Source organism: Heliangelus exortis, chromosome 2 (assembly GCF_036169615.1).
Source record: "Heliangelus exortis chromosome 2, bHelExo1.hap1, whole genome shotgun sequence".
Classification (NCBI taxonomy): domain Eukaryota; kingdom Metazoa; phylum Chordata; class Aves; order Apodiformes; family Trochilidae; genus Heliangelus; species Heliangelus exortis.
Genome location: NC_092423.1, coordinates 49,578,110 through 49,602,493, shown reverse-complemented (window position 1 = coordinate 49,602,493; position 24,384 = coordinate 49,578,110). Strand labels below are relative to the sequence as shown.

At 40.0% G+C, this 24,384-nt stretch overlaps 1 protein-coding gene across 1 annotated transcript in view; it reads left to right on the top strand.

The window, feature by feature from the left end:
- NPSR1 (neuropeptide S receptor 1) overlaps positions 1 to 24,384 on the top strand; it is a 65,560-nt gene that overhangs the window by 4,932 nt on the left and 36,244 nt on the right. The window contains exon 2 of the mRNA XM_071738677.1: positions 12,114 to 12,246. Within this exon, the coding sequence (XP_071594778.1) occupies positions 12,114 to 12,246 (133 nt within the window). The remainder of the gene's footprint in view (positions 1 to 12,113; positions 12,247 to 24,384) is intronic.

The window sequence follows — 24,384 nt, the reverse complement described above, 5'->3', positions numbered from 1 at the left end:
GGTGTTTTAATTGTACAGAATATGCATACTTGATAATTTTACCTTTTTTTCCCTGCAACAGCTCACCAGTAATGTCCCTATTTATTACCCATCCTGTACCAAAACACAGTAGAATGGCAAGCGTGGATTATTTGCTAGTAAGATTGAATTGTTAGCATTTGTTATTGACTGTTATAGACTGAAAAACTTCCTCTCGACCTCAATCGCACCTATGGAGGATCTGGGGGACAGTGTGCATAGTGTTTTTTTCAGCTGTTATTTGAAATACCACAGCAGTTCACATGCATTACATTTTGCACACTGAAAGGACCCTGCCTCACCTGTGATGTTGATGTCAGGGCTAAGAGATGCATTTCTAAAACACTGGGGACTCACAAAAATGACAAATCCCATTTTGCTAGGTTTCAAAAAGTGAAATTAATCTTAGTAACATAATTAGCCCTTTCCATGAGAAAATGTCTGCCTTTAGTGAACAGGTTTCCTCAGCTTGTCCATTTCTCTAAGTCTAAACATAAGAAAATATTATGAACTTTTCCTCTATACATAACACATTAACATTCACAGGCTATGAGTGTGATTGCATATAGACACAAACTCATGTAAAACTGCCTCTCAGGCTGAGCAGAATGGAATCATAGAATCATAGAATCATAGAATTGGCTGGGTTGGAAGGGACCTCAGAGATCATCAAGTCCAACCCTTGATCCACTACCGCTGCAGTTACCAGACCATGGCACTGAGTGCCACATCCAGTCTCTTTTTAAATATCTCCAGGGATGGAGAATCCACCACTTCCCTGGGCAGCCCATTCCAATGTCTATTAGAAATGTCTAATAGAAACCATCAGCTCAGGTCCCTCCCACCTGTGGAGGGCTCCCTAACCATAGGGACCAACTCAGTCCCTCCATAACCATCAAGACCCATGGAGAAGGGACTGTTGACAAGCACCTGTAACAGGTTGTGAAGACCTCACGTGGCATCACATCCCAGGATCTCCAGAATGACCTGTAGCACTGTGCTGGGAGGGTAATATGGCTCCCTGGTGTGAGAAAGCACCTCAGTAAAGCAGCCTCTGCACAGAAGATATGAAAATGATTGGGCATGAGTGGTGACATTGAAATGGGAAAGCATCAGTCCCTCAGGCAAAAACCTGGGGCTGAGCTGGCATTTGTGCTGCTTGAATTCAGCTCCACTCTAGGCCACGCTACCACAAAAAAAATATTAAATCATCTCCTAGAGGGCTTGTTGCCTGCCCAAATGTGTTCATCTCAAATTCAATCATAGCAGAAGTACTTTCAAAGAAAAGATACAAAACTGTGCCTTGAATTTTCTCTTTCCTCAGCCTTTCTTATCTTCGGATGAGTTTTACCAGAGCTTTTCAGTACCAAATTTCTTTCACAAAAATTTCAGGAATGTCTTGCATGAAGACTGTATGGAAACATAATCTCAGTTGTGCCTTGCTAGATCCAGAACATTCTTTCAAAACACAGGAATATTACAGGGACGGCCAGTACAATTTCTGCAGCAGAAGGTAAGCAGAGCATAAGATTTCAGTGAACTCCCTGGTTGTTAGTCTGTTTCTATCTTACTGAGACAAGGCCCAGCAGCAAATGAAGCAAATATAATCCAGATATTTTTGCATCTTTTCTTGAGCATTCAGAGGTGACTTGAACAAATCATCTGAATTTTCATATCCAGGGGACGAATATTTACTGTATGATGCTTACTTATAGCCTAAGTACACCATCCACTGCTCCTGCTTTTTTAAAGATATTTGGTGCCCCTTCTTTTGTTTGCTTTCAACAGCAAGAACAGCTGTCTAAAAGTAAAGTACATTTAATACCCCTGCAGTTTATCTTCAAGCATATTTCTATTGGTTTTTTTCACACCCCAATTTAAGTTGAAAGGTTCAATGCCAGAAGAAGTACAAAAGCTTCCACTTGGCACTTTAACCAAGTTTTTTCTTTTTTATGTATTTAAACCCCTTATTTTGTAGCTTGTAAAAATACTAACAGTGGTGATCCCTTCAGTGGCATCACACTTTGTTTCTGACAACTTATTTTTTAAGGTGGTCACACCCTGGCAGAAATTCTTCACCTTGGGCCTCCTAGTAAGCATAAAACAAATGCCATCTTATACATTTAAAGTCCTTTTTCCTAAGGTTTGTCTCATTTCCATGCCAGTAGCCTTTCTACCCATACCTTCATACCTTTTACTTGCAGGGTGAAATTTAATTTATGTAAAGATTTCCACAAAGACCTGAGTTGTTCACGTTTCCATGGTACAATACAGACTTGTGCAATGAGATCATCTGATTATGTCTGTAAAAGTGTCTTTTAATTTATAAGTACCTTTTTTAAGAAAATAGGTCTTATACATTCTTGTGTGTTCATCATAACTCAGGTGGGAAGGACTTTTGGATACCACCTGCACCAGCCACTCAAAAGCAAATTCAAACTATGCTGGACTGATCAGGGCAGTGTTCACTCAAGTTTTCAGTATCTGCAGGGATGGAGAGCCTCTCTGGGCTCTCATCCCAGCACTTGACCATCCGCATGATGAACTTTCTTTTTCCTAATATGTGATTACAACTCTTACTTGAGGCCTCCTGTGCTTTCTTTGTGCACTTGTGACAAGAACATCTGTACCCTCCTCGTAGATGATTGTAGGAAGCAGTTACAACCCAGAAGACTCCTCTAGGGTTTCTGCAGAGGAGGAATCTGGCAGTGTGAGACAGAGGAGGGGGCGGTTTTGTATATTTATTTATTTATTTGTTTATTTTAAAAACATTATGACATGTCAGAGGTTGTGCCATTACCCTTAAGACTCCTTAATTAAACTGTACTGAAAACTCTCTTTCTTGGATTTTTTTCAGTGTTTCGGTCCAAAGTGAAATTTGATTTAGAATAACTTTAAATTCCTGACTCAAATCAGTAAGCTCCACAGTACCTGTCTGCCTCAAGAAAACTTCATTTGGTGTTATTTTGGTGGGGGTTTTGTTGTGTTGGGAAACTGTCTGGAAGAAAACAGACATGTGAGCAATCCTGACTCTTTAGCTTTAGCTAGAGTAAACTAAGGGCCTTAAGACCCAGTTGCAAGGTTACTGAAAGATGAGCTATGGGAAAAAGATAAGGGAGCTGGCAGTAGAAAAGAAGAATAACAGGATAATGAGGTAGCCAGCAGAAGTTCTGTGAGAACAGAATTTGTGTCCAAGATATAGCCACCTGCAAGATATCGTTATATAAACAAAGGCTCTATATAAAGCGAGTGTCCACTGTTAATAAACGACTTCACTTTAACCATATTGGTGACTGCGTGTCGTCCTTTAAGCCTCCGCGGATTTTTTTCCTACATTTGGCGCCCGAACAGGGACCCTCTCGCTGTTGCTTCCAGGAGCGATGAAGACAGCTGGAATGAGAGGGTAGCGAGAAAGCCGACCGAAGGAACGGTGCGGCAGGAGCGGAGAAGCCAGTCGAAAGGAGACTGCTGCCCCGGCGGTCTGTGTAGCTGGTGCCCGGCTACGGAACGAAAGAGGTACCTCGAAATTGAAGAATCTTGCCAAGAAAAAGGTGAGCGGCTGGGGAGGAGATGGGGTCTACACTCTCTAAAGAAGAAGAGGCAGTAGTTAAGCTCCTCCAATGTATTCTCTCTAAGAGAGGTTTATCACACGAAGGCAGGACCTTACGTGAATTACTGAAATGGGCACGGGATAGAGACTTGATCCCCTCGATGGGTACCGTTTTTGAGTTACCTACTTGGGAAGCCATAGGTACTGCTCTATGGGATAAAATTAACGATGGAGATAAGGAGGCACGACGCTTAGCCACACTCTGGAAATTGATTAGAGAAACCTTAAAAGAAATGGAAAGTGAAAGAGTAGCAGCCTCAGCGTTTGCTGCCTTAACACCTGATCTACCAATACCGATGAATGCTCAAAATACGGACTTGACCTCTAGGCAGTTATTGGAGACACCTAAGGTGCCCCTACCAGCACCTGAAGGGACTATACTGATTCAAGCTCAGCCAACTGTGCCATTTGACCCTGGAGGGTCAGATGAAAAGCAAAAATGGGACTGAGAAGCAAAACGAAAAGCGACCGAAAACACCACCAAAATCGTCGGAGGACCCAGAGGGAGAGAAGCCGGAGAACACAGGTGAGGAACCTTGGAATGCAGAGCCCCCCCTCCTGCCCGCCTGCCACGGCTCCCGAACACTCTGCCACTGCTGCCTTCCTCTCCACCTCCGATGCCTGATTTATCTTCTTGACCACAGTTGCCATCAATTAATCCTCTGCTTCACCTGTCAACACCATCAGTGCCTGCTATAGAGCAACAACCAAGGAAAGAACTGGGACTCGGAGACAAGCAACTCAGGGAACTGCTGAAGAAGCTGAAAGAACTGGAGACCAAGGATGAGTATACCCCTGAAAAAATCCTAGTTTTTTGCTCCGGAGAATACCCTAAACAACCCAGGGGCACTAATCCATTTTTATCCCCTGATCAGTTCCCTATCCCTGCTCCTACTTCCCTTAACCCTTTAACACCCACTGCTCCACCTCTTCTAGATCCAACATGGGGAGGGGAGGGTGGTAGAGGGGATAGTGGGGGGGGGGGAAAGGTGGAATCAACAATTGCAATTTCATCATAAATGGCAAATGCTGTGTGAAAATGAAGCTGTGATTCCTAGACAGAACACTGATGCATTATACAGAGTGCAAGCACAAATGTTACTTGGTGCTTGTCCTTTTGTATGTGCAGATTTGCAGGCATGGTTTCAAACTGAAGTGTTACAACTTTCACAAGAATTGGCGTATAAAGCTTTGTAAACGGTGCATGATCCTGCATAAGCAACTCCCTCTTTTACAAATATTAAATGAGGGAGTGGAGCCATATCCAAAATTTGTGGATCACTTATATTCAGTGGTAATATCACATCCCGACTTGACAGAAGAGATGAAAACAAAATTTTTTATATGTCAGCATATGACAATGCTAATGAAAAAAACTAAACGTGCATTAGGACTACACCCAAAAGGTGCTACAGCAGCCCAATTGTTAGAAGCTTCTGAGCAAATGCTAGAAGCAGATAAAGCTGCTTAAGGACCATCATTGCAATATGGTTCTCAATATTGATTTATATTGTGGTGCATGGTCCACTGGTGTTTCATACAGAGACAAAAAACAAACAAACAAACAAAAAAACCCAAAACAACAACAACAACAAAAAAAAAAAACTTTGTAATTACACTTGAGTTTTGGTTTGGGAAATTGTATCACTTCTTTTAATTTTAGGCTAACTTCATTAGATTTTATGAGAATGAGTATGCCTTTTCAGAGCCCGAGAGTTGCTGCGGGGAGTGAGAGCTGCTCCTCGTACAGAGAGCACCCCCACTTCTGCCTCCGCAGCCGCTTCTCGCCCCCCCGCACACAAGGGCACAACTCAGATGTGGCCGGTGAGCATTGCCAGTGTATCTGTTGCAGCTGCTGTCTCTACCCCCACTGACACTGCTGCTGCTCAAAAAATGAGCCCTGATGCAGACACCACAGCAAAAAAAAAAAAAAAAAAAAAAAAAAAAAAGGGGGGGGGAAAGTGCGTGCTTTTGCTGTCTTTGTTTATTAGGCCTTTTTGAGCCTCAATTTGGCATCCATGGAGGAAACCAGGACTCCACTGTGCCGTGACCCGGGAGGGGCCTGGGGACGCTTTTGGGGCCCCCTGACCAATTTTTGTCGGATAAGCCTCCTCTACCCTCTTGGTTCTATGCACCAGTGGACATTAGACCTTCCTCATAATAAAAAGGTATTTAAGTCCTTCCATTGCAGTGTGAAATGTGCTTTTCATATTGTATTGATAATAGGTTCTTGTTAATGTTGTAATTCATGTGATCGTTTATATGTTGATTATGGGATCCCTTGTCTATGTGTTGATTGTTGATTGTGCTATTCTGTTGCACTGCTAAGTAGATGAACTTAACTTCTGGTATTTTAACACAGATGCTAAAAGATGTTGATAGTGTCAGACATGCAGTTTTATAATATCGTGCTGCCACTGACTTTTTATTATTAGCTTTTATTTACGTTTGTGAAGACTTTGATGGAGTGTATTTGCATGAATTTATCTGATCATTCAGAGTCAATTCACAACCAAAAACGATTGATTAAGATAACATGAAAAATTAACTCTTGCATATATTGGGTTAAATGAATGGTTAAATCACTTAAGGATATGGGGATAGCTTAGAGATTTAATTAGACAAGGTTTATCAATTATATTTGTTATTATTGGTTTTGATGCTTTCGTATTGTTAGTATGTTGTTTATGGCAATGTATTATTAGCATGTTATTTCACGTGGTGAAGTAAGTCAGGATTGCTCAAAAACAAAAAGGGGGATATGTTGGGAAACTGTCTGGAAGAAAACAGACATGTGAGCAATCCTGACTCTTTAGCTTTAGCTAGAGTAAACTAAGGGCCTTAAGACCCAGTTGCAAGGTTACTGAAAGATGAGCTATGGGAAAAAGATAAGGGAGCTGGAAGTAGAAAAGAAGAATAACAGGATAATGAGGTAGCCAGCAGAAGTTCTGTGAGAACAGAATTTGTGTCCAAGATATAGCCACCTGCAAGATATCGTTATATAAACAAAGGCTCTATATAAAGCGAGTGTCCACTGTTAATAAACGACTTCACTTTAACCATATTGGTGACTGCGTGTCGTCCTTTAAGCCTCCGCGGATTTTTTTCCTACATTGTTGTTTTTTTTTTTTTTTCTGTTTTGTTGGTTTTTTGTTCCATCCTAAATGGAGACTGTTAACATGGCAAATCTGTCCTGAACATTTTCTGTGCTGAAAGTTCAAGCCTCCTCCATTTGCTTGCCTGACCTGCAATTAAAGCCATTATTTCAGAGGGGGAGAAAAGATTTCTCTCCTGTTTTTTATTTCCTCCTTTAAGAAAGTGCCACAAATACAGGGGTGAACCTGACCATGAGCACCACGGTTCCCCAGTATGACAAGGGGATTTATGTGCTCCTCTTATCAGTTAAGAAGAACATCCTTAAGAAATTACTTGGATTACACCGTGATTATAGCTCTTTTACAATTTCAATTGCTGGAATAGGCTATGCTAGAAACACAATTTTAAAAATATACCACAGGCAGGAAGTAAAAAGTTTGCATATTCCCAGAATTTAATCAGTGCAGAAGAAGAAGCTATTCAGAGACTTAAGGTGACATGTGATATGAGGCATCAGTGCCTCTTCATCCAGGGGTCCAAGGAAATGGAGTACCAAGGCACCAGGTCAACAAGGACATGAATCCACTATTGGACTTGTCTTCTCACATTGAGACCACCACTCACAACCAGAAATAAAGTATCTCTCTCTTTTTCTCTTTATTTATTCTATTTTTACCTGTCAACCCATTTTTTCCAGACTGTTTCCCAACCAGCCTCAGCAGCTAGAGCAAAACTCTTTCATCTTTGGTTCCTATTCAAGTACAAATGTGTTTTGCCCATTGGTAGTTGAGCCTCTCCTTCTATTAGACAACTGATCTGGTATCAGGCAAAAGGCTTATTTTTTGTTTTGCAAAAATGCTAAAAAACAAACAAACAAACAAACAAAACCCAACCAACCAACCAAACAAAAAAAAACCAAAAAAAACCCAAAACCAAACCAAAACAAACAAACAAAAAAAACAAAAACAAAAAACCAACAAAGGCTGCTTTGCACCTCAAAAGTTCAGCAGCTCCATTGGGGTGGGCTGTCTGGTATATCCCTGTTCCATAGCTGCAGCTGGTGCACCACAACAGAGAGGATAAAAATCCTGATAAATGAGTGAGCAAGGAAGTTGGTTGGGGAAAACTGGAAGGAGGGATGGCATCATGGCACCAGAATGTCTCCCAGTGCCTCTAAAAGTATTTAACTTGATTAAAGCTTGATTAAAGCTGCTCAAAGGTATGATCTTCATCACAAATATGAAGCAGAATACATCTCTGACCAGGCTTCTGGTAGCCTGTGGATACAAAAATATTGTCAGAGAGACAAAATAACAAGCCTCTTCTACAAGCAAAGGAAAATGTGCACAATCTTCAGACAGGTTTTCTGGGTTACATTTTACCCATTAAGTGGCCTGTTTAATTGACTAAAGCTGGTTTTAATCTTAGAGCAAATTAGCAAAGCACGAATATGTGCTCCAGATGTCAAGCATTTCCATGCTCCAAGCACAGCAGTCTTGTGGAACAGCAGCACGGGCAGTGGTGGTAGTCAAGCAAAGGAAATCCTCTTGACTTTGATTTGTTTTATAACCTAAATTAAGTCATTAGCATCTTTAGTTTTTCTAATCTTAGAAAGATTGCTGTATGACACTAGGTCTGTCTCATGGCATTCTCCTGTAATGTAGGTAGCAAAGTCCATTTCAAAAGCAGCCCTTGCTGAAAGATTCTGCACGGGGATTGGGAGATGCTATTATGGTTCTTTTTATCCAGAAAGCCTCTGCTGTCTCTGCAACATGTTATTCAACAGTGGTTTTTTGTAATTCAACCTGCTGAGGATTATTACAAAAGATTTGTGCTTAATGAACAAGACATGAAATGAAACACAGCTCTGCCTAAGCAACCTTAAGGTGATGAATGAAACAAAATTATAGAAAATGCAGCTAGAGTGAAGTTGAAGCATCAATCAGCTATCTGTCTAATCTAATAGCTATTTTTTAAGACATTCAAAGATGGAGGTTTTGCTGGTTCAATCAGTCTCTATATATATGGTACGTGTTTAAGGCAATTTTTAATAATTTTCAACATGAATTCTGTGATGTAGTTTTGTTTCTGCTTTTTTTTTTTTTTTTTTTTTTTTTTTTCAGTCTGCTGTGAATCTGAAGAAGAGATTACTGTCTTCTATTTTACATCAGTCTTCTTGTGCCTTCAAGGCTATGTTCATATTTTCCCACAGTCTGCATTTTGATAGGTTAAGAAACTTAATTCATGCAGTGTTTTTGCCTGGCTTTATCCTCTAGACTGCTGTCAAATCATTGCTATGTGTCTCTTTTCAAGCTTGACACATAGGAGTAGGTATAGTGCAGCTCCTGGGTGCAGTGGAAATGTTAGGGCAGAGACACACAAGACTGGTGTCCATCCCACAATAGTGGTTGTTGTTTTTATGCTAGGGTGATGTTATTAAACATTGTTCCACTTGTGAGGCACTTTACGTGCTGCATGCAGAGGGGGTGTTCTAAAGGCTTGCCCAACCTGATGTGATTACAGCCACTGTACTTCTAGTCCTTTGTTTTTTCTTTGTTGAACAGCATCTTGGGGTTTTTTCCAATGCATATTTCCTGTTCATCAGGATAATTTCAAATTCTAATCCCAGCTTCTGTGAAGGCCTTCATCACAGTTGGCATCCCATTAATGACCACAGAAGTTTTTGTTCAGCAAGCTAACGTAGACTGAGAGAGGCTGCAGTGATTTAAATTCTTTATTATTATAGCTCCTTAATCCCCAAGAGGGAAATATTTTTCTCTTCTCTCTGAATGGTAGCTGCCACAAATAGATTAATAGAAACCTGGGCTTTATTCCTTTGTCTGTGGCTTTTTAAACTTACCTCTCCTAGAGTCAGCTGTTGCACCTTTTAGGTTGTCTTTGTAGTCTGGTTTAATTGTATATATTTCTGTAGAGGCTTAGCCTAAAATTGCTTATCTGTTAAGCACTGCTTTTTAACTTGGCAGGAGGGGTTTCAAACTGACCATACGTGCTGTGCCCCTATGGTGGGGAAACACCCCTCTAACACAGTCTCTGTTGCCCCATAGCTATTTCTTCTGCAGGAATCATAAGACTGAGTCTCAGATCCTTGTTCTGTTCCTACCCATCTCAGATGGTAGAATTTCTTTCAAGAAAATGCTCTCCTGATTTTATACCAGACAAAATGAGAACAAGTCTTTCCCCTCAGTTTTCTTCATGTGTGAAAGATGTTTTCCAAAATGGAAAAGACAAATCAAACCTGGAGGAGAACACGCTGATTTAAAGGACAAAAACTAACATGAAATCCTACCTTTCTAAATTTTAAATACCTTCCAAAACCACACTTCTAATTTCTGTACAAAGCAAAGCATTCCTATAAAAATAGTTCCATCATATCTCTGCCACAGATTTTGAAGGGAATTTGTTACCAAGAAATTCAAGAGATTTGTAGGCACCTAGAGAAGGTGGAGGATTTTTTTGTCTAAAAGCTAAGCATTCAGCCCACACAAGTTGTTTTTCTAGGTTACTCTATTCTTAGTGAAGAAAGATTGTCTCAAGGTAGGTGAGATGAATGGTGATGCCTCTCAGATATACTGCTATTGAAAACCAAACCCTGATTTCCTGGACAAAATTTATGTAATATTTTACCTTTTAAAGTTTTAATTACTTTCCAAAAAGACACTCCCAATTCCTGTACAAAGCAATACATCCCCATAAAAGGAGTTCTACCGCATCTCTGCCACACATTTTGAAGGGAATTTTTGAAGGGTTAGTGGCTGTCAAGTGCTTTTAATGAGTGCTTTCACCTACTTCTGCTCAATCATCTGCACAGTAAGGTAGATACAGCTCTCACTAAAAGCCTTTTTCCCCCCAACCTGCTCAGGACAGAGTCTTGGGTCCACTTCTGTAGGGTCAGCAGCTGGGATCCCTCTTCAATTGCAGCCCTTACCTCTCTTCTGTCTCCATTTTCCAACAGCTCCCACACTATGGGTTTGGTGCCAGGAACTGGAAGATCCCAAAGAACTGCTTTGACATAACCCAAACCTCATCCCATTTGCCAGGATGTGAACCCAAATGACCAGTGTATCTGAAGCACTGGAAAGCCACAAGAAAGCAATGCAGGGAGCTGAAGGCTCTTGTGTATTTCATTCTTACAGACTCTCTCCTCCTGAACCATCAAAGACAGGGATCTGCACAGGAGCAGCAGGCTCTGGCAGAGGGGTCCCTTGGGGAAATTTGGTTTACCTTTATAACTCCTGGTTCTGCTGAGCCATGTATATATTTTTTTCTCTCTTTGACTCTAATTAAAGTGTGTGTATTATTGCTGCTGGAGACATTAGGATTTTTTTTTTGTCCTGAACTCCCCTGGTCTACGCCCTTCAAACATATAATTGTGAAAAATCTCCATTCTTCTACTTGTCTGTGCAAAAGAGCAGCAGGACTGTATTCCTCCATGCCGTAACATACAGCTACATGAAGTACAGGATTTTCTAAGTAAGAATTTAGCAGAAATGCAGAATGTTTTTTCAAAGCTGACCCCATGCTGTCCAGATGGTGTTTCAGGGCTGTCTGGCTGCTATAAGGAAAACTTTAACTTCACGCTCTCATGTGGCAACAGGAAACCTACAGAGTAGCCACTGGAAAATAACTCTCCTGCATCTAGAGAGGACCAAATGAGTTGGTTTGGTAGCCCAGAAGGAAGGAGAAGATTTGGCGCTCACTCACAAAATAAGCAAATGTGTTCTTGCAGCCAGAGGATCCTGATGCTCTGAGAGAGCAAGTAACCTTTTTTTTTTTTACTTTCTTTTCTTCGAACATGTTACCACTAGGGGACGTTTTGCCATCATGTATCGCTCGCTACACAATTTTACTTTTTCTTAGAGAGGGTCACGCTTTTTTTTCAGTCTTGGTGCACATCTAGAACCTGGAGTGGGTGTCTGAATTTCATAAGGGTTCCCAGACTTCTACGGAACTGGGAAGGAAAGAACTATTTGTTTCCCCACTTTCTCCGCAGGAACCTATCCATCAGTATTCCTTGCGAAGGGAAGCAGCTGGTGATTTCACAGCTTGCTGGAGCAACACGAGAGAAGTGAGGGCTGCCTCTCATTTTAGCATTAAGTGCCAAGCACAGACACTCCTAGTGGTTTTGTGGAGATAGAGGTAATATACAGCCACTAGAAATGAAACTGGAATTAATATCACCACCTGTGATGCATGTTAAGTACTTTCTGGAAGAACAAGAATATTTTTTAGACTAAATCATTAGAAATCAATTGGCAAAACTCACATTCGACTTCTTTTTCAATTCTCATCTCATTCGTCATAACAGGCTTAACCCAAGGCACTTGTCACCCACCTACCAATATGGCTTTTTTCCTTCTCTCCAATGCAGACAGAGCAGCTGGTGACTCTTTGGGTTCTCTTTATTGTCACGATTGCTGGGAATGCCACTGTGCTCTTCTCTACTTGGAGGAGGAAGAGAAAGTCTCGAATGACCTTCTTCGTTACGCAGCTGGCAATCACAGGTAGGGGATGGGAGGGGAAAGGGCACCTCAGCTGCACAGGGATCTCTTCGAACATGGGAAATAAGAAAATGCAACTTGAGTGGTGAAGGATGCAGTTGCCACCTAATGTCCAGGTGCAGCTTACCATGAGACAGATGGCTAGGTACTTGTCTTAGGGCTCAGTTTGCCCCTGATCTAAAAACATGTTGCTAGATGGAGTAGCATCTCTGTCAGATATGGCAGCTGCAACTCATTGATTTCACTGAATCTTATCTTTCAGTCTGAATTTGCATTCACATTTCCCAGAAGTTATATCCCCAGCTGTTGTCATGGAACTGTTTAAATTAAACTATCTTAAGATGAATCTGTGTTTTTCTACTACAGCTCTTTTTAAAGCACTTCCTCACGGTATTCCTCCATCAATTATGCTCTTGCATTGAAGAGTGAAAATAAATTCATGCTGTCTTATTTCACCAAGTCAGGGAAATACACAAATGTAAATGTGAAGAGCGATGCATTTAACTACTTTTTTTAAGGGAAAAAAGGAGGCTGATCCTTGGAGTGTGTGAACTACTACCTTGTAGTTTTTAAATAAAACAAAAAATGTACGGACATCTCAGCAACAGGAGAGTTAAAAAGAGTGTAAGCAGCACATTTTTTCTCTGTGGCCTAAATCTGTAGGGGTTCAAGTTTCCCGAGGGAAAATACATGATGTTTCTAGAACAGTGTCCTGCTACTAATCCCTGTTTACAGGACAGCCGTGTTGTATTGTTTGTGTATATAGGATATATTTATATGTTTCCTGTTGCTTTTTTTTTTTTTTTTTTTTTTTTTAAGATATGGTAGTAATTACAGTATTTTTTCCTCTAAAAAGTTATTTAATATGTGATTTCCCAGGAATATTGCATCCTCCTTTGATGTCTATTGTAGCTCTATGCTAAGGACTCCTGTCCCTGATTTCCAGTATGTTTTCTTTGCAAGTCAATGAGCTCCTACTAATGTTTTCAACCATGTCTGACCAGCAGCTTCTCCTGTTTGAATAACTACTCTCAGCTCAGATAGTGAGACCAAGGTGTGCAAAGTGATGCAAGGGGTCTGGGCCAGAACTACAGGTGATGTAAGAATTATGGCAAGGTGAGGAGGTGCAGGTATGCAGTGACTGCTTTTCTGAAATGTTGATGTCTGGTTCTCCTATTTGCCTATGAGTCATCCGTAATAAATGGTTTCACTTCTTGTCTTATCATTTAGTGATTTTCATGTCATTTTCTTCATGTGCCAGAGGTGTTTTCCATCAGGTAAGATGTGTTGAGACAGCTCCACAGCAGTCTGAAAGCATCAATCACAGATCAAGAATTACAGAGTTTCAAACTAGCCCGTCTCTGCTCAAAGAGCTCCCAATCCCAGATGAATATACAGAAGATGGTAAAAGGTAGTATGGGCAAAGAGCAAAAAACTAACTGAAGCTGCAGACAGACAGTATTTTCTACATACCAACATCAGCGAGTAGAGTATTGGTGGCTACTCTCATGAGAAGAGTTTAGGAGGATGGAAAATGACCCTTTGTGTCCATTTGGTGCAGTGGGCACAAGGACTGGGCTTGCTGCCAAAGAAAAGGAATAGGTCATACAGACATCATCATGGTGATAGAAGATGGGTCCTAAAAGGAAGAGCTCAACTAAACAACAAAGGATTTTGTCCTAGGAAGATGGACAAAGTATTTACTGAAGCAGACAAAACACCAGCATAAAGACAAGGGTGTCAAGGTCAAAGAAATAAAGCAAGAAGCAGACAGGTGTCTGGACTGGGATAGCTCAGGATAAGGCTGATCCATGTGAGGTGTGCTAGGAGGAGGCTGGTGCTATGCTGGGAAAGGGCCTGGGCGAGAGTTTTGCCATTTTGGACCCAGAAGAAAGGATGATTTTTTGGATAAAAATGTCAGCGGACAGAAAGCTATTCACTAGGGGTTCAAATAACATCTACATGAAGGGAGAGGAAGGCATTGCAAGCACAGTTTCAGGGGAGCTGGATAAATAACTGTCAAAGACAGCAAGACAAATATCCCACCAGACATGGGCTGCAAATAAAGCTATGCAGTTAATTTTGCAATATTGACTGAAGTCCAAGTGTTCCATTTGGTAATTCTTCTGACCTCCCTTTCTCTAAAATCTTCCTCAGCTTTTAAAATCAGAGCTTCAAAGTGCCTGAATTCAACAGTCTGTTCCATTTTATATTATATAAATTCACACAGAAAACTCACTTGACATTCACATCTGCAGTGTCACAAAAAGTAATACTGACTTGAACAGCAAGGTCCATTTCAAGCAATGTTGACTACTTTTGTGATGTAGGTGTCAGAACTCTAATTTATCTTCCTGCACCAAGAGTTCCTGTCAGTATTCTGGCATAAAGAAATCACTTAATTCCTGAAATAGAGCCATTTCACTTCCTTATCTTTAAAACTATTAAAAAGAATAAAGCAATCTGGCAACAGTCATCATCCTTTCACAACAAGTTATGAGGTAGATGCAGAACATTATGAAAACACTGGCTTGTCACATTGCTTTGACATGCCAGGCATATTTAAATCCTAACACTAAAGCCTAATCTCCTGGAAAACAGGTTCTTCTTAGTCAATATTACTATTTCCTTCTATTTTGGATTCTTAAAATATTTGTTATTTCTACTCCAGAAGCAGAGAGGAGAATAATGGATGTAGCTTTATCAGTGCAGGCATTTCAGAACCTTTTGAAAACTTTCTGTCTATCGATCCGTGCCTCCGTAGCTGAGTAGTGTCCTCCATCCTCACATCTTCCCACTAATGTAGTACCAAAATGAAAGGAAAACATAGCCTTCGTGGTAGAATAAACAAGGTATTCACAGCAAATTGTGCATAATACATGAATAGGAAACGAGCACTGTTGCTCTCCTTGACTGGCTGCCAAGCCAGATGCAGAAGAGCAGTAGCTGACTGATTGAGGCTTCTTTCAACACAGCCAGAAGACACTGGCTCAACCCACCAGGCAAATTCAGAGATAAGATTTGTCCTGATGCCTCACTACACCAGAATTCAACATGGTGCTCAAGGCTGCAGGGATCTGTAAGAATGTGAGTAATACCTTCAGCTTCAGTGTGCCTAAAGATGTTTCTGAAGCAAGATTCAAAACATTTCATATTAAATACATGCTTATACAATGCCTGTGCCAGTACTGCATTTAAGTCTGTGTTTAACTCCCAGCTTATGAATTAATCTCTTTGAAATTATATGGGAATTAAGCACTAGGAAATCAGCTAAGAGTTAACAGCTGAGCTGAACAACAGTACTAATCACTCAGCATCAGCTAATTTAACAAAGAGGAATATTGCCATGCCTGCCTTGTGTTCAGTTTGCTATTGGGCTTTTTTTTTTTTTTTTTGTAAAAATATTTTCCTTAGAAACAAGCTCATCTCTGAAGATTGAACTTAACGCTGGGTTTCCTACGGTTGTGTTTCTCCAAGGCAATTTAGTTTTTCAGAAAGTGCAAGCTCTGAAGATTACCCTGTGAGGGTGGTATTTCTGAACACTTTTTCCCAAATAAATTTCTTCTGAATTTAACACAAGTTATGCTCATGGAACAGCTATCTCTCCTGGCAGGAAACCTTTCAAATCTCTCCCTACTTGCTACCATTCTACATAACTTGCAGACTCTTCAGTGTCTTTAAGATCTTAGCCTCTGCCTGCATTCACTGAGTGGTTCATGATCAAAGATTGGGGTCTCACAGATGGGTGAGTTCACAGGCTCTATATCATGCTGACAATTTAAAAGTGAAAAAGGGTTAATTTCAGAAAAGATGGTGTGCCAACACATTTACATCCACTTAGATCACTTTACCCAGCTCTAACAAATTAAGGTCTTCATTAACTACCCTTTTTATGTAAAAGCAGTGGACGTGAGCATGTATATAACACAATTTTTTGAGTAGTATTGGACAAAGAATGTAATTTATTAGCTAAATAGTCCATTCAACAAAAACTGGTAATATTTGATTAATTCTAAAACCAGTTGGACAATACAGTAAAAAAACTGCTGAAAAGTATTTTTGCTTCTCATTATTCTTCATCCAACTTCAGCTACTGCCAACAGAAGAACTTTAAGCTGTTAACAACTTTAAGTTGTGACCAAAAAGTGCATGGTTTATTGAGGGGTTTTTCTGCAGCATTAACACCTGGGAAGCTGGAGCTTGAAATGGCATGGTCATCAGCTCTGGGAATTTCTTTTTCTATTCCAACCCTTAGCAGAAATCAGTATCTTAAGAACAGTGTTAGATTTTGTCCATTGGGATAGGTAGAAATACATGTGGGCATTTTATCACATACTCAATTCTAAGCCACAGGCTGACAGATTTGGTTGGAAATACAGGCTCACTTAGGTATTTTTGTGGCTGTAAGAAAGAGAGAAAATAAAAAGAATGTTATCCAACTTCTAAGGTAGCTTACATACAGAAAGCCAAAACATGACCTCTGTAAGTATTTATCTACATTCTGTGTGGTATATAAATACCAAAGCCTAAGGAATGACTTGGGAATTACAATCAGAGGACAAGGAGATATTTTTATAAGTGTCTCTCTATATCACTGCTATCTTCTTCTGTTACCCCCAGAAAGATGGACTACAGGAGGCCTTGATGCTTAAACAACTGCTCTCATTTTGTTCAGAGATTAGTAAAAAGCCAGTATGCTGAAAACTTGCTACAGGAAGGTTATGTGAGCAAATAAGTAGAAATGTACTCTGCTAAAGTCAAGAGTGTTTATTTTCTATGCTGCTTCTCTCCAGAGAGAGCATGGTTGTGAGGCTAAAATCAAATGGGCTCAGCCATAAGCTTCTGGGACTACTTTGGTTAAGATGACTGAAGGCAGAGCTTCCCAAGTAATCTATTAAATGCACTAATCAGGTGTTTCTAACTCTACCACTACAACAGCTAAATCAGAACAAACATGTTAAAAGTTGTCCTTCCTGTGTTCTTCCTTTTCTTTTACCTACAACAATACTGCAGTACCAACTGCTTTAATGGAGTGTACCTGTCCTTCAATATTTTTCTTTCTTGTCTAGGTGACTTGAATTAATGAAGATGACTTGTTGCTTCCTGGTCTGTAGAAAAGCTTAATATAAAACCACCATTACCACAAAATTAACATTTAGAACAATATTAACAGATAATTGCCTCTGTTCCAGCTTTTCATCTGGAAAATGGTACTTGCAATATTTCCACACTTCAGAGAAACCATACATACTGAATTCATCAGTTTTACAAGTACCTTAGACATCACTGATTATGAACATTGAAAGTTAATTGCATAGACCCAATTAGTAGCTAACTCAGCAAGTCACCTTAATGGAGGTGGACTGCTGGCAGCTGAAGAACCCACAGAGTTCCTGGTTGTACTGGAAAATTCGTACCTTGCCAGCTGGGTCTTGGCTGGAATATGATATCTGCTTTACATGATTGCCCATCCAAGGCACAGAAACCTAATGCAGAATGCTGACCTGAAATAGAGTTTATTTTAATATTACATGAAATTTATGGCTTTCTCCCCTTTCCACACCTCTATTTTCTGCTAATTAGTGGGGAAAACATGAAGGCTGAGAGGATGGGAGAGGTGCCAGTATCCTAACCTGCAGAAAAGAAGATGGAGGAAATTACAATTGTACAACACACTTCATTGACAAAATTGAAAACAAAAAAACCCTCCATTTCTTGTGTTTGCTATGTCCTTAAAGCTTTTGAAAGTGTAATTAATATACATTATGTAAAGAGTACTAAGGAACTGTCTCTTTTCTACACTATGCATTCCCATCACTACTGAAAAAGTAATGTCAAAATTGGGAAGGAAGAGTAGCATTTGTTAATATTCCCTCATACACAGACTCTGAAATTTGCTGCAGTACCCAATGACATCTAAATCCCCCAACTTTGGAAGCAGTCTGACTCCTGAAAACTTAGCTGGAAGTCCAACAAATGCAAATTGCCTGAGTGTACACAAGGCTTGAAAAAGAGGGAAAGAAATAAATGTTATCCACCTTCCCTCTGCAAGCTAGAGAGACTATGACATTTAGTACAATTGTTAATTTTGTATTCACAGAATAAATGAGAATCAATTTACAGAGAGCAAAAATGGTCTCTGGGTATAAGCACAGCAATATTAACATTACCTATTCAGTGCATCCCATGAAACTATTTTGCTTTCTCTGGACTGGAAGTGAATAAGAAAATTCATTTCATGACTGCTTTAGTTGCCTGGAGAAGCAGCAATCATTTTCCATCCTAATTCTGCCAAGAAGACAAATTCAGTAACTGGAAAACAGCATGGGACTTACTTTAAGTTAGTTATATGTTAGTGTACCACTCCAAAACTGAGATATAATGCAGGATAAGATAAATGTGGTCACTACCTGCAATACCCCATAGTAGCACATGTCAAACTAGATTTGATATCCATTGCCATTTCTGCCTCTTTAATATCACCAAGCAGAAACCCAAATTCTCCTTAACTCAGATGTGAAGATGAGAAATGGCATCCTAGATCTTATTAAGTAACTTGGACACTGATGCTATACACTTCCAGTTTGACATTATGAATCACGTTTTACTGTGCTCTTAGATTTCTCATGTGAACAGCCAGGAATATCTCTGTATGTCTATATATAATCATTCCTCTCATATAATCATTCTTCTCTGCATATATGGTTAGTCAACGCAAGACTCAATCTTTCCTGCAAAAATAGAAAATACCCAATGCACTCATCCCTCTGAAAATGCATTTTTTCCAAAACCAAGCCTGAAACAGATGAAGTAGAAAGTGGAATATTCTCAGAAGTTTGGCAAGGAAACCAAGACTGAGCATTAGCACCAAAATTTATTGGTAGAAAGAAGCTTTGGAAACGACCTGTAGGGTCATCCAGTTTACCATTTAAACTAACTCTACTAACCTAGCTCTACCAGTCCACTATTAACCCATGTCCCTAAGCACTGCGTCTGTATGACTTTTAAACGCATTCAGGGATGGTGTTCAACCACTTTCCTGGGCAGCCTGTTCCAGTGCTTAATAACCCTTTCTGTAAGAAAGCTTTTCCTAGTATCTAACCTAAATCTCTCCTGTTGTAATTTGAAGCCATTTCCTCTCATCCTATCACTAGTTACTAGTGAGAAGATATCAACTGGTCTACAACCCCCCCACCCCTGACCACAACCTCCTTTCACGTAGTTGTAGAGAGCAACAAAGTCTCCCCTCAGCCTCCTCCTCTTCAGGCTAAACAATCCCAGTTCTCTTAGATGGTCCTCATAAGGTTGGTTTTCCAGGCCCTTCACCAGGTTCGTTGCCCTTCTTTGGACCCACTCCAGTGTCTTTCCTGCACTGAGGTATCCAACACAGGAAAGACATTTATGCAAAGGAAGAGACATAGTCTCTTTGAGGGTATTGGGACCTCTGTTTCACAGTGTTTGGCCACATAGCCGAAGGAAAATGGTCATGGAAAACAAAGTAGATTTTATGTTTTAGTGGTGAAATCATGAAGCTAGAGGTCTGACATAGAGCACTTGGCACTCTGGGAATACGTTGCTCCAATCCAGTCTGGTAGTTCAGGAAGAACAGTGCAATGGGGATTGGCACACAAATGTTTGGTCTGGTTACACAGCTCCCTTGTGAGTTTTAATGTAAAAGAAACTGCTTTAGGTGCAAAATGAATTCTAGTTGAAAAGGATCAAGTTACGCTACCACGAGACTTGGACTCTAAGAAAAAATACTTTTGGTGCCAAATGAATAAACTCTCCTTGAAAAGGTGAAGTTATGTTCCCACAGGACTGGGGCTCTAACAAGAAAAGTGGCTTTAGAGGATTGGCAGTTATCCTGTGGTTAGCTGGACTGCATTTGCCTTCTATGTACTTGGGCAAGAGAGTTGGATCCAAGGACAAATGCTATAAAAAAGAAATGGTGATGTAGCTCATCTCAATGCAGTAACCAGAGAGTTTTAGTCTAGAATTTGGTACCTCAAAAAGCAGGCTTGTTAATGCCCCACCAAGGAGCTCCTATGGAGATGGGGCACTTCAAGAGTGTAGAAATGAACTGTAGGCTTGCTGACAACTATTTCTTCTGCTTTCATTTCCAGTTCCAAAACAAAACCAAAATGGACCACTTTGGGACCAGCCTGGACCCAAACTTGTGGACTCTGTATTTTGCTTAATGTTCATATATTATTTGATACCTTATTAAGGGCTCACTGTAAAGTCCAAGGCAGGATGCAATGCTTGTGTTTTGTGACTGTATCCATTGTAGCTCACTGCAGTAGGAGACAGCAGCACTAGTACAAAAGCAAAACAAAACAAACAAACAAAAAAAAAAAGCTGAAGTGTTGTATCTATAACAGTAGAATGCAATATCTCTGCCATTAGTGGGGAACATAAAGAGAATGAGCTCTCCAGATTTGCTGCTGGAAGCAAGAACGGTCATCCACTTAAATACCCTGTACTGACTGTTATTTATATAGCCTATTTTAATCTTACAAATGCAGGAACAAGATCTCCATGATTCATGGTTTGTAATTAGTGCAATCACAACTCACAAGGCAGACATCTCTAAAACAGCATTTTTCAGTGTGTTGTCTCTGAGCAGTGGCCTTCAGATCCTTTACAGGTAGCAAAACACACACTGCAGCACAGGTCCAAGTATAGAGCTGAGGTCCCTGAGGGCAAAGAGAAGTCATGAAAAAAGTATCTTCTTTCCTAGCTAAGCAGTGAACAGAATCTAAATACTGTAGTAAATTGTTCTGGAAGGAAACAGTTTGTGTGTTCAGCATCCATAGGTGCTCAGAGTGGGACTCTGAATGCACCTAGTGATATAAGTTGTATCCCCTTTGTAACTGCAAAACAGCAGACACTTCCCAACCTGCCAGCAGCTTTGACAACAATTTCTATGTAGGATATGATAATGTGGATTTTTTGCATTGTGCAGGACCGCCTGGCACCTTGAATTCAGCAACAAAGGCAAGATGCCATAATTTCCTCTGTTTCTCCAGTCACTATAACACTCTCAAACCACAGAAATCTCTTTTAACTTCTATTTTGTGAAGCCATAACATATTTTCAGTAGATGTGTGGATCCCTGTACAAAGAATTCACGTCTTTCCTTATATAACCTCTAGGGACTTAATAGGCTTTAGTTCCCAAATTCTCCTGCTTCTAAGGCAGAGAAAAACTGGCTCTGGCACACCTATACATATTCAACACAATACACAGTGGTTATACCTTTGTAGTGTACGTGCACATTTAAAATTACAACCAGGCACCAGATTGCTCTTCCTAAGTCACCCAGGAGTGCTTTTGAATACCATCTCTAAGGCCCCTGGACACCCACACAATGGAAACAATATTAGTAGAACACCTTGTGAGAATCCCATCTTCCAAAATTCACCCCAGATCACACAGTTTTAAACTAAGATGGAATCAGTCTCTCTGTTTGCCTTTCCTGGGTAATAAGTCATTTCTGAAAGGACTGAAAAATGATGAATGGACCTTAGATGCCCTATCTTTTTACAAAGGCACCATCTTCTCATTTCAACAGACACACACACAGCCTAAACTTGATTCCACCTCCCCACCTACAGATTTCTACATTTCACATTTACCATTTCTATTATTTTAAAAAGGATCTGCCAATATTTCAGATCTTTGCATACAAATGCTTTTCCTGACTAGACATCAGTGTGACTAAAATGAAAGCTTTTCCTTTCAGCTGGATTTTACTAGTAGTTTTTTTCCTCTCTCTCACCTTCAATGTAATTTCTCCAGCTCTGTGCCGACACCTGCACTGTGCAGCTAAATCACCATGCCAGCACAGCTCTACTGATACCTGTATGCTGTGTGGAGATTATAAAGGTTTTCCTGGATGACTACAGAACATTTTAGGGCTGTGAGAAAAAAACATAACATGAACTGGGCACATAAGTGAGTGTGACCACGTGGTGTTTGAAAGAAGCAGCAAAAAGAACAACAAAATTCTAATGTTAGTGATTTTTTTTTTTTTTTTTAGTTAGCCTAGTGAAATGTGAATTAGGCAAGTATCTTCAGACACCTTCTTTCTTTTATAGACAGGCAGTTGAATACTTTGATGACAGCTTATACTTGCACGTCTTTGACCTTCTTCACCTGAGGAGGTTACATTTATTCAGGGCATTGCACCTTTTGATTTATACAGCACCTTTACTAGCAGGGAGGGTAGAGGAAAAACACTTTGTTAGCTTCTTGCCTTGTGCACAGAAGTAGGTCTCTAGAAAGCATCTGGCTCAAAATCAGTCCTGGGAAGCAGAATGGGGCATAGCTGTCATAGAGATAACTGGATTAAGTTTCATGACTGCATTCTTGCACACTGCTATTCTTTTGGGGGATTATTCATGGCATCTATTTTAGGCTCTCCTCTGTAGGTTGGTAAGATAGGAAGTCAGTCTCCCTGTGCTCTGTTTAGAGCCAATAGAGGAAAACATTCTAAGCTGCCTCTAAGTTTCACTGACTTGTACAGAGGGATTCAGTTCCTAATTTAGATCCCTAATGTTGACTATTTAAATCTCTTATGTGTTTTCACATCACCAGCTATGTCAGAATTGCTATTCATCATTGACAACTAAGAATGTAATCTCCCACTGTTTCAATCAGACCTCAGAAGGCTCTGACTCAAACCCCATCTGCAAATACGAAGTTTTACAGATAAAGTATTCCTCAGTCCTTATTTATTTACTTATTACTAAGCACAGCAAGGCATACCAACATGTTATCTGTTGGAAAATGCATGATTATTTCTTTTATGTGCAGTTCTGTTTCTAAACAGCCATCCGAAATTTGTCCAAACTTTTCTGGGCTCTACCCAAAAGACAACTTATTCAAGTGGGGTCTGAAAATTTAATAACAAATGTTATTCCAACTTTGTGCAGTAGCACTACAACTGCATGATTACCCTTAAAGGAGAACCTTTGCAGTACAGATGACTATGGTACCCTGCTGAGTTAATGGAAAGAACAACCTGAAATTACTCAAGTAATATATATCAGTTAAACTGAGGTGGCTAAACTCCATCACCCAAACTCTGAAATCTGAGAGAAACTTGGAAGTAAGTCATGTATTTCTCCACTCCTTTTAAGTTAGGCAGGCAGCAGCAAGAAAGATAGTAGGGTGAAGAACTGCCTAAAAAGAACAGGAATGTAAAAAATAGGACTGAAATTACATCTAGACAATCCCCAAACGTTTCTCTTCCAAGTCAAACTTTTTGCTATGTCTTAAGGAACAGGAAAAAAGCCAGAGCTTACTGACAATGAACAGAAACAATTTTTCCTGTTTGTACTTTTATTGTAAACTAGCAAAAGACAAGGACAGACAACCTGTTATCCATACCTGACAGAAACCTGCAGACTAGAGTAGGGAACACAGTTTTCAGCACAAGGAAGCAGCTTACTTCAAAGATGTAGTAACCTGCAGAAACACGACAAAAAGAAAAATGTAGCTATTTTAAAAAAATCAATGCTGTGTATGTGTAAATATTTTCATGAAGTAAATTGTAAACCAAATTAAAAATGTTAACAGCAAAAAATGGATCCCATCCTCTGGATGTGCCAGGACAGCTTTTTATCTACTGGCTTATTAGTATAAATGTGGAGATGAGTAGCATACCTTTACATTTTAAGATGGAGTTGCTCTATGGATGGAAGAACTGATTTCTCTCCTTTTTCACTTTCCAGCTAATATAGGCAGGGAGAAAATCAGGGACTCTTGCCACATGTGGGAGTGATGGAGAGTTGTCTTAGAAAATGGCTTCCCCACACTACTGAGACCTTGATTGTAGAAATATTGGCTTTATAATGTGTTATAGTATTGCTGGAGTTACTGCTATGTTACTACTAAATCCAGAAAAACAATTGAAGGGATATTAAATATAATAATTTCATACTGCTTGTTAGGGAATTGTCTCTGCATTGATATCATAGAATCACAGTCATAGAATGTTAGGTTGGAAGGAACCTTGAGGATCATCTGGTCTAATATTATTGTTCATATGAGATGTCTCAGCACCCCACCAAACTGAGGTTTAAAACTTTCCAAAGTGAAGGAATACACCACTTCCCTGGGATACCATTCCAGTGT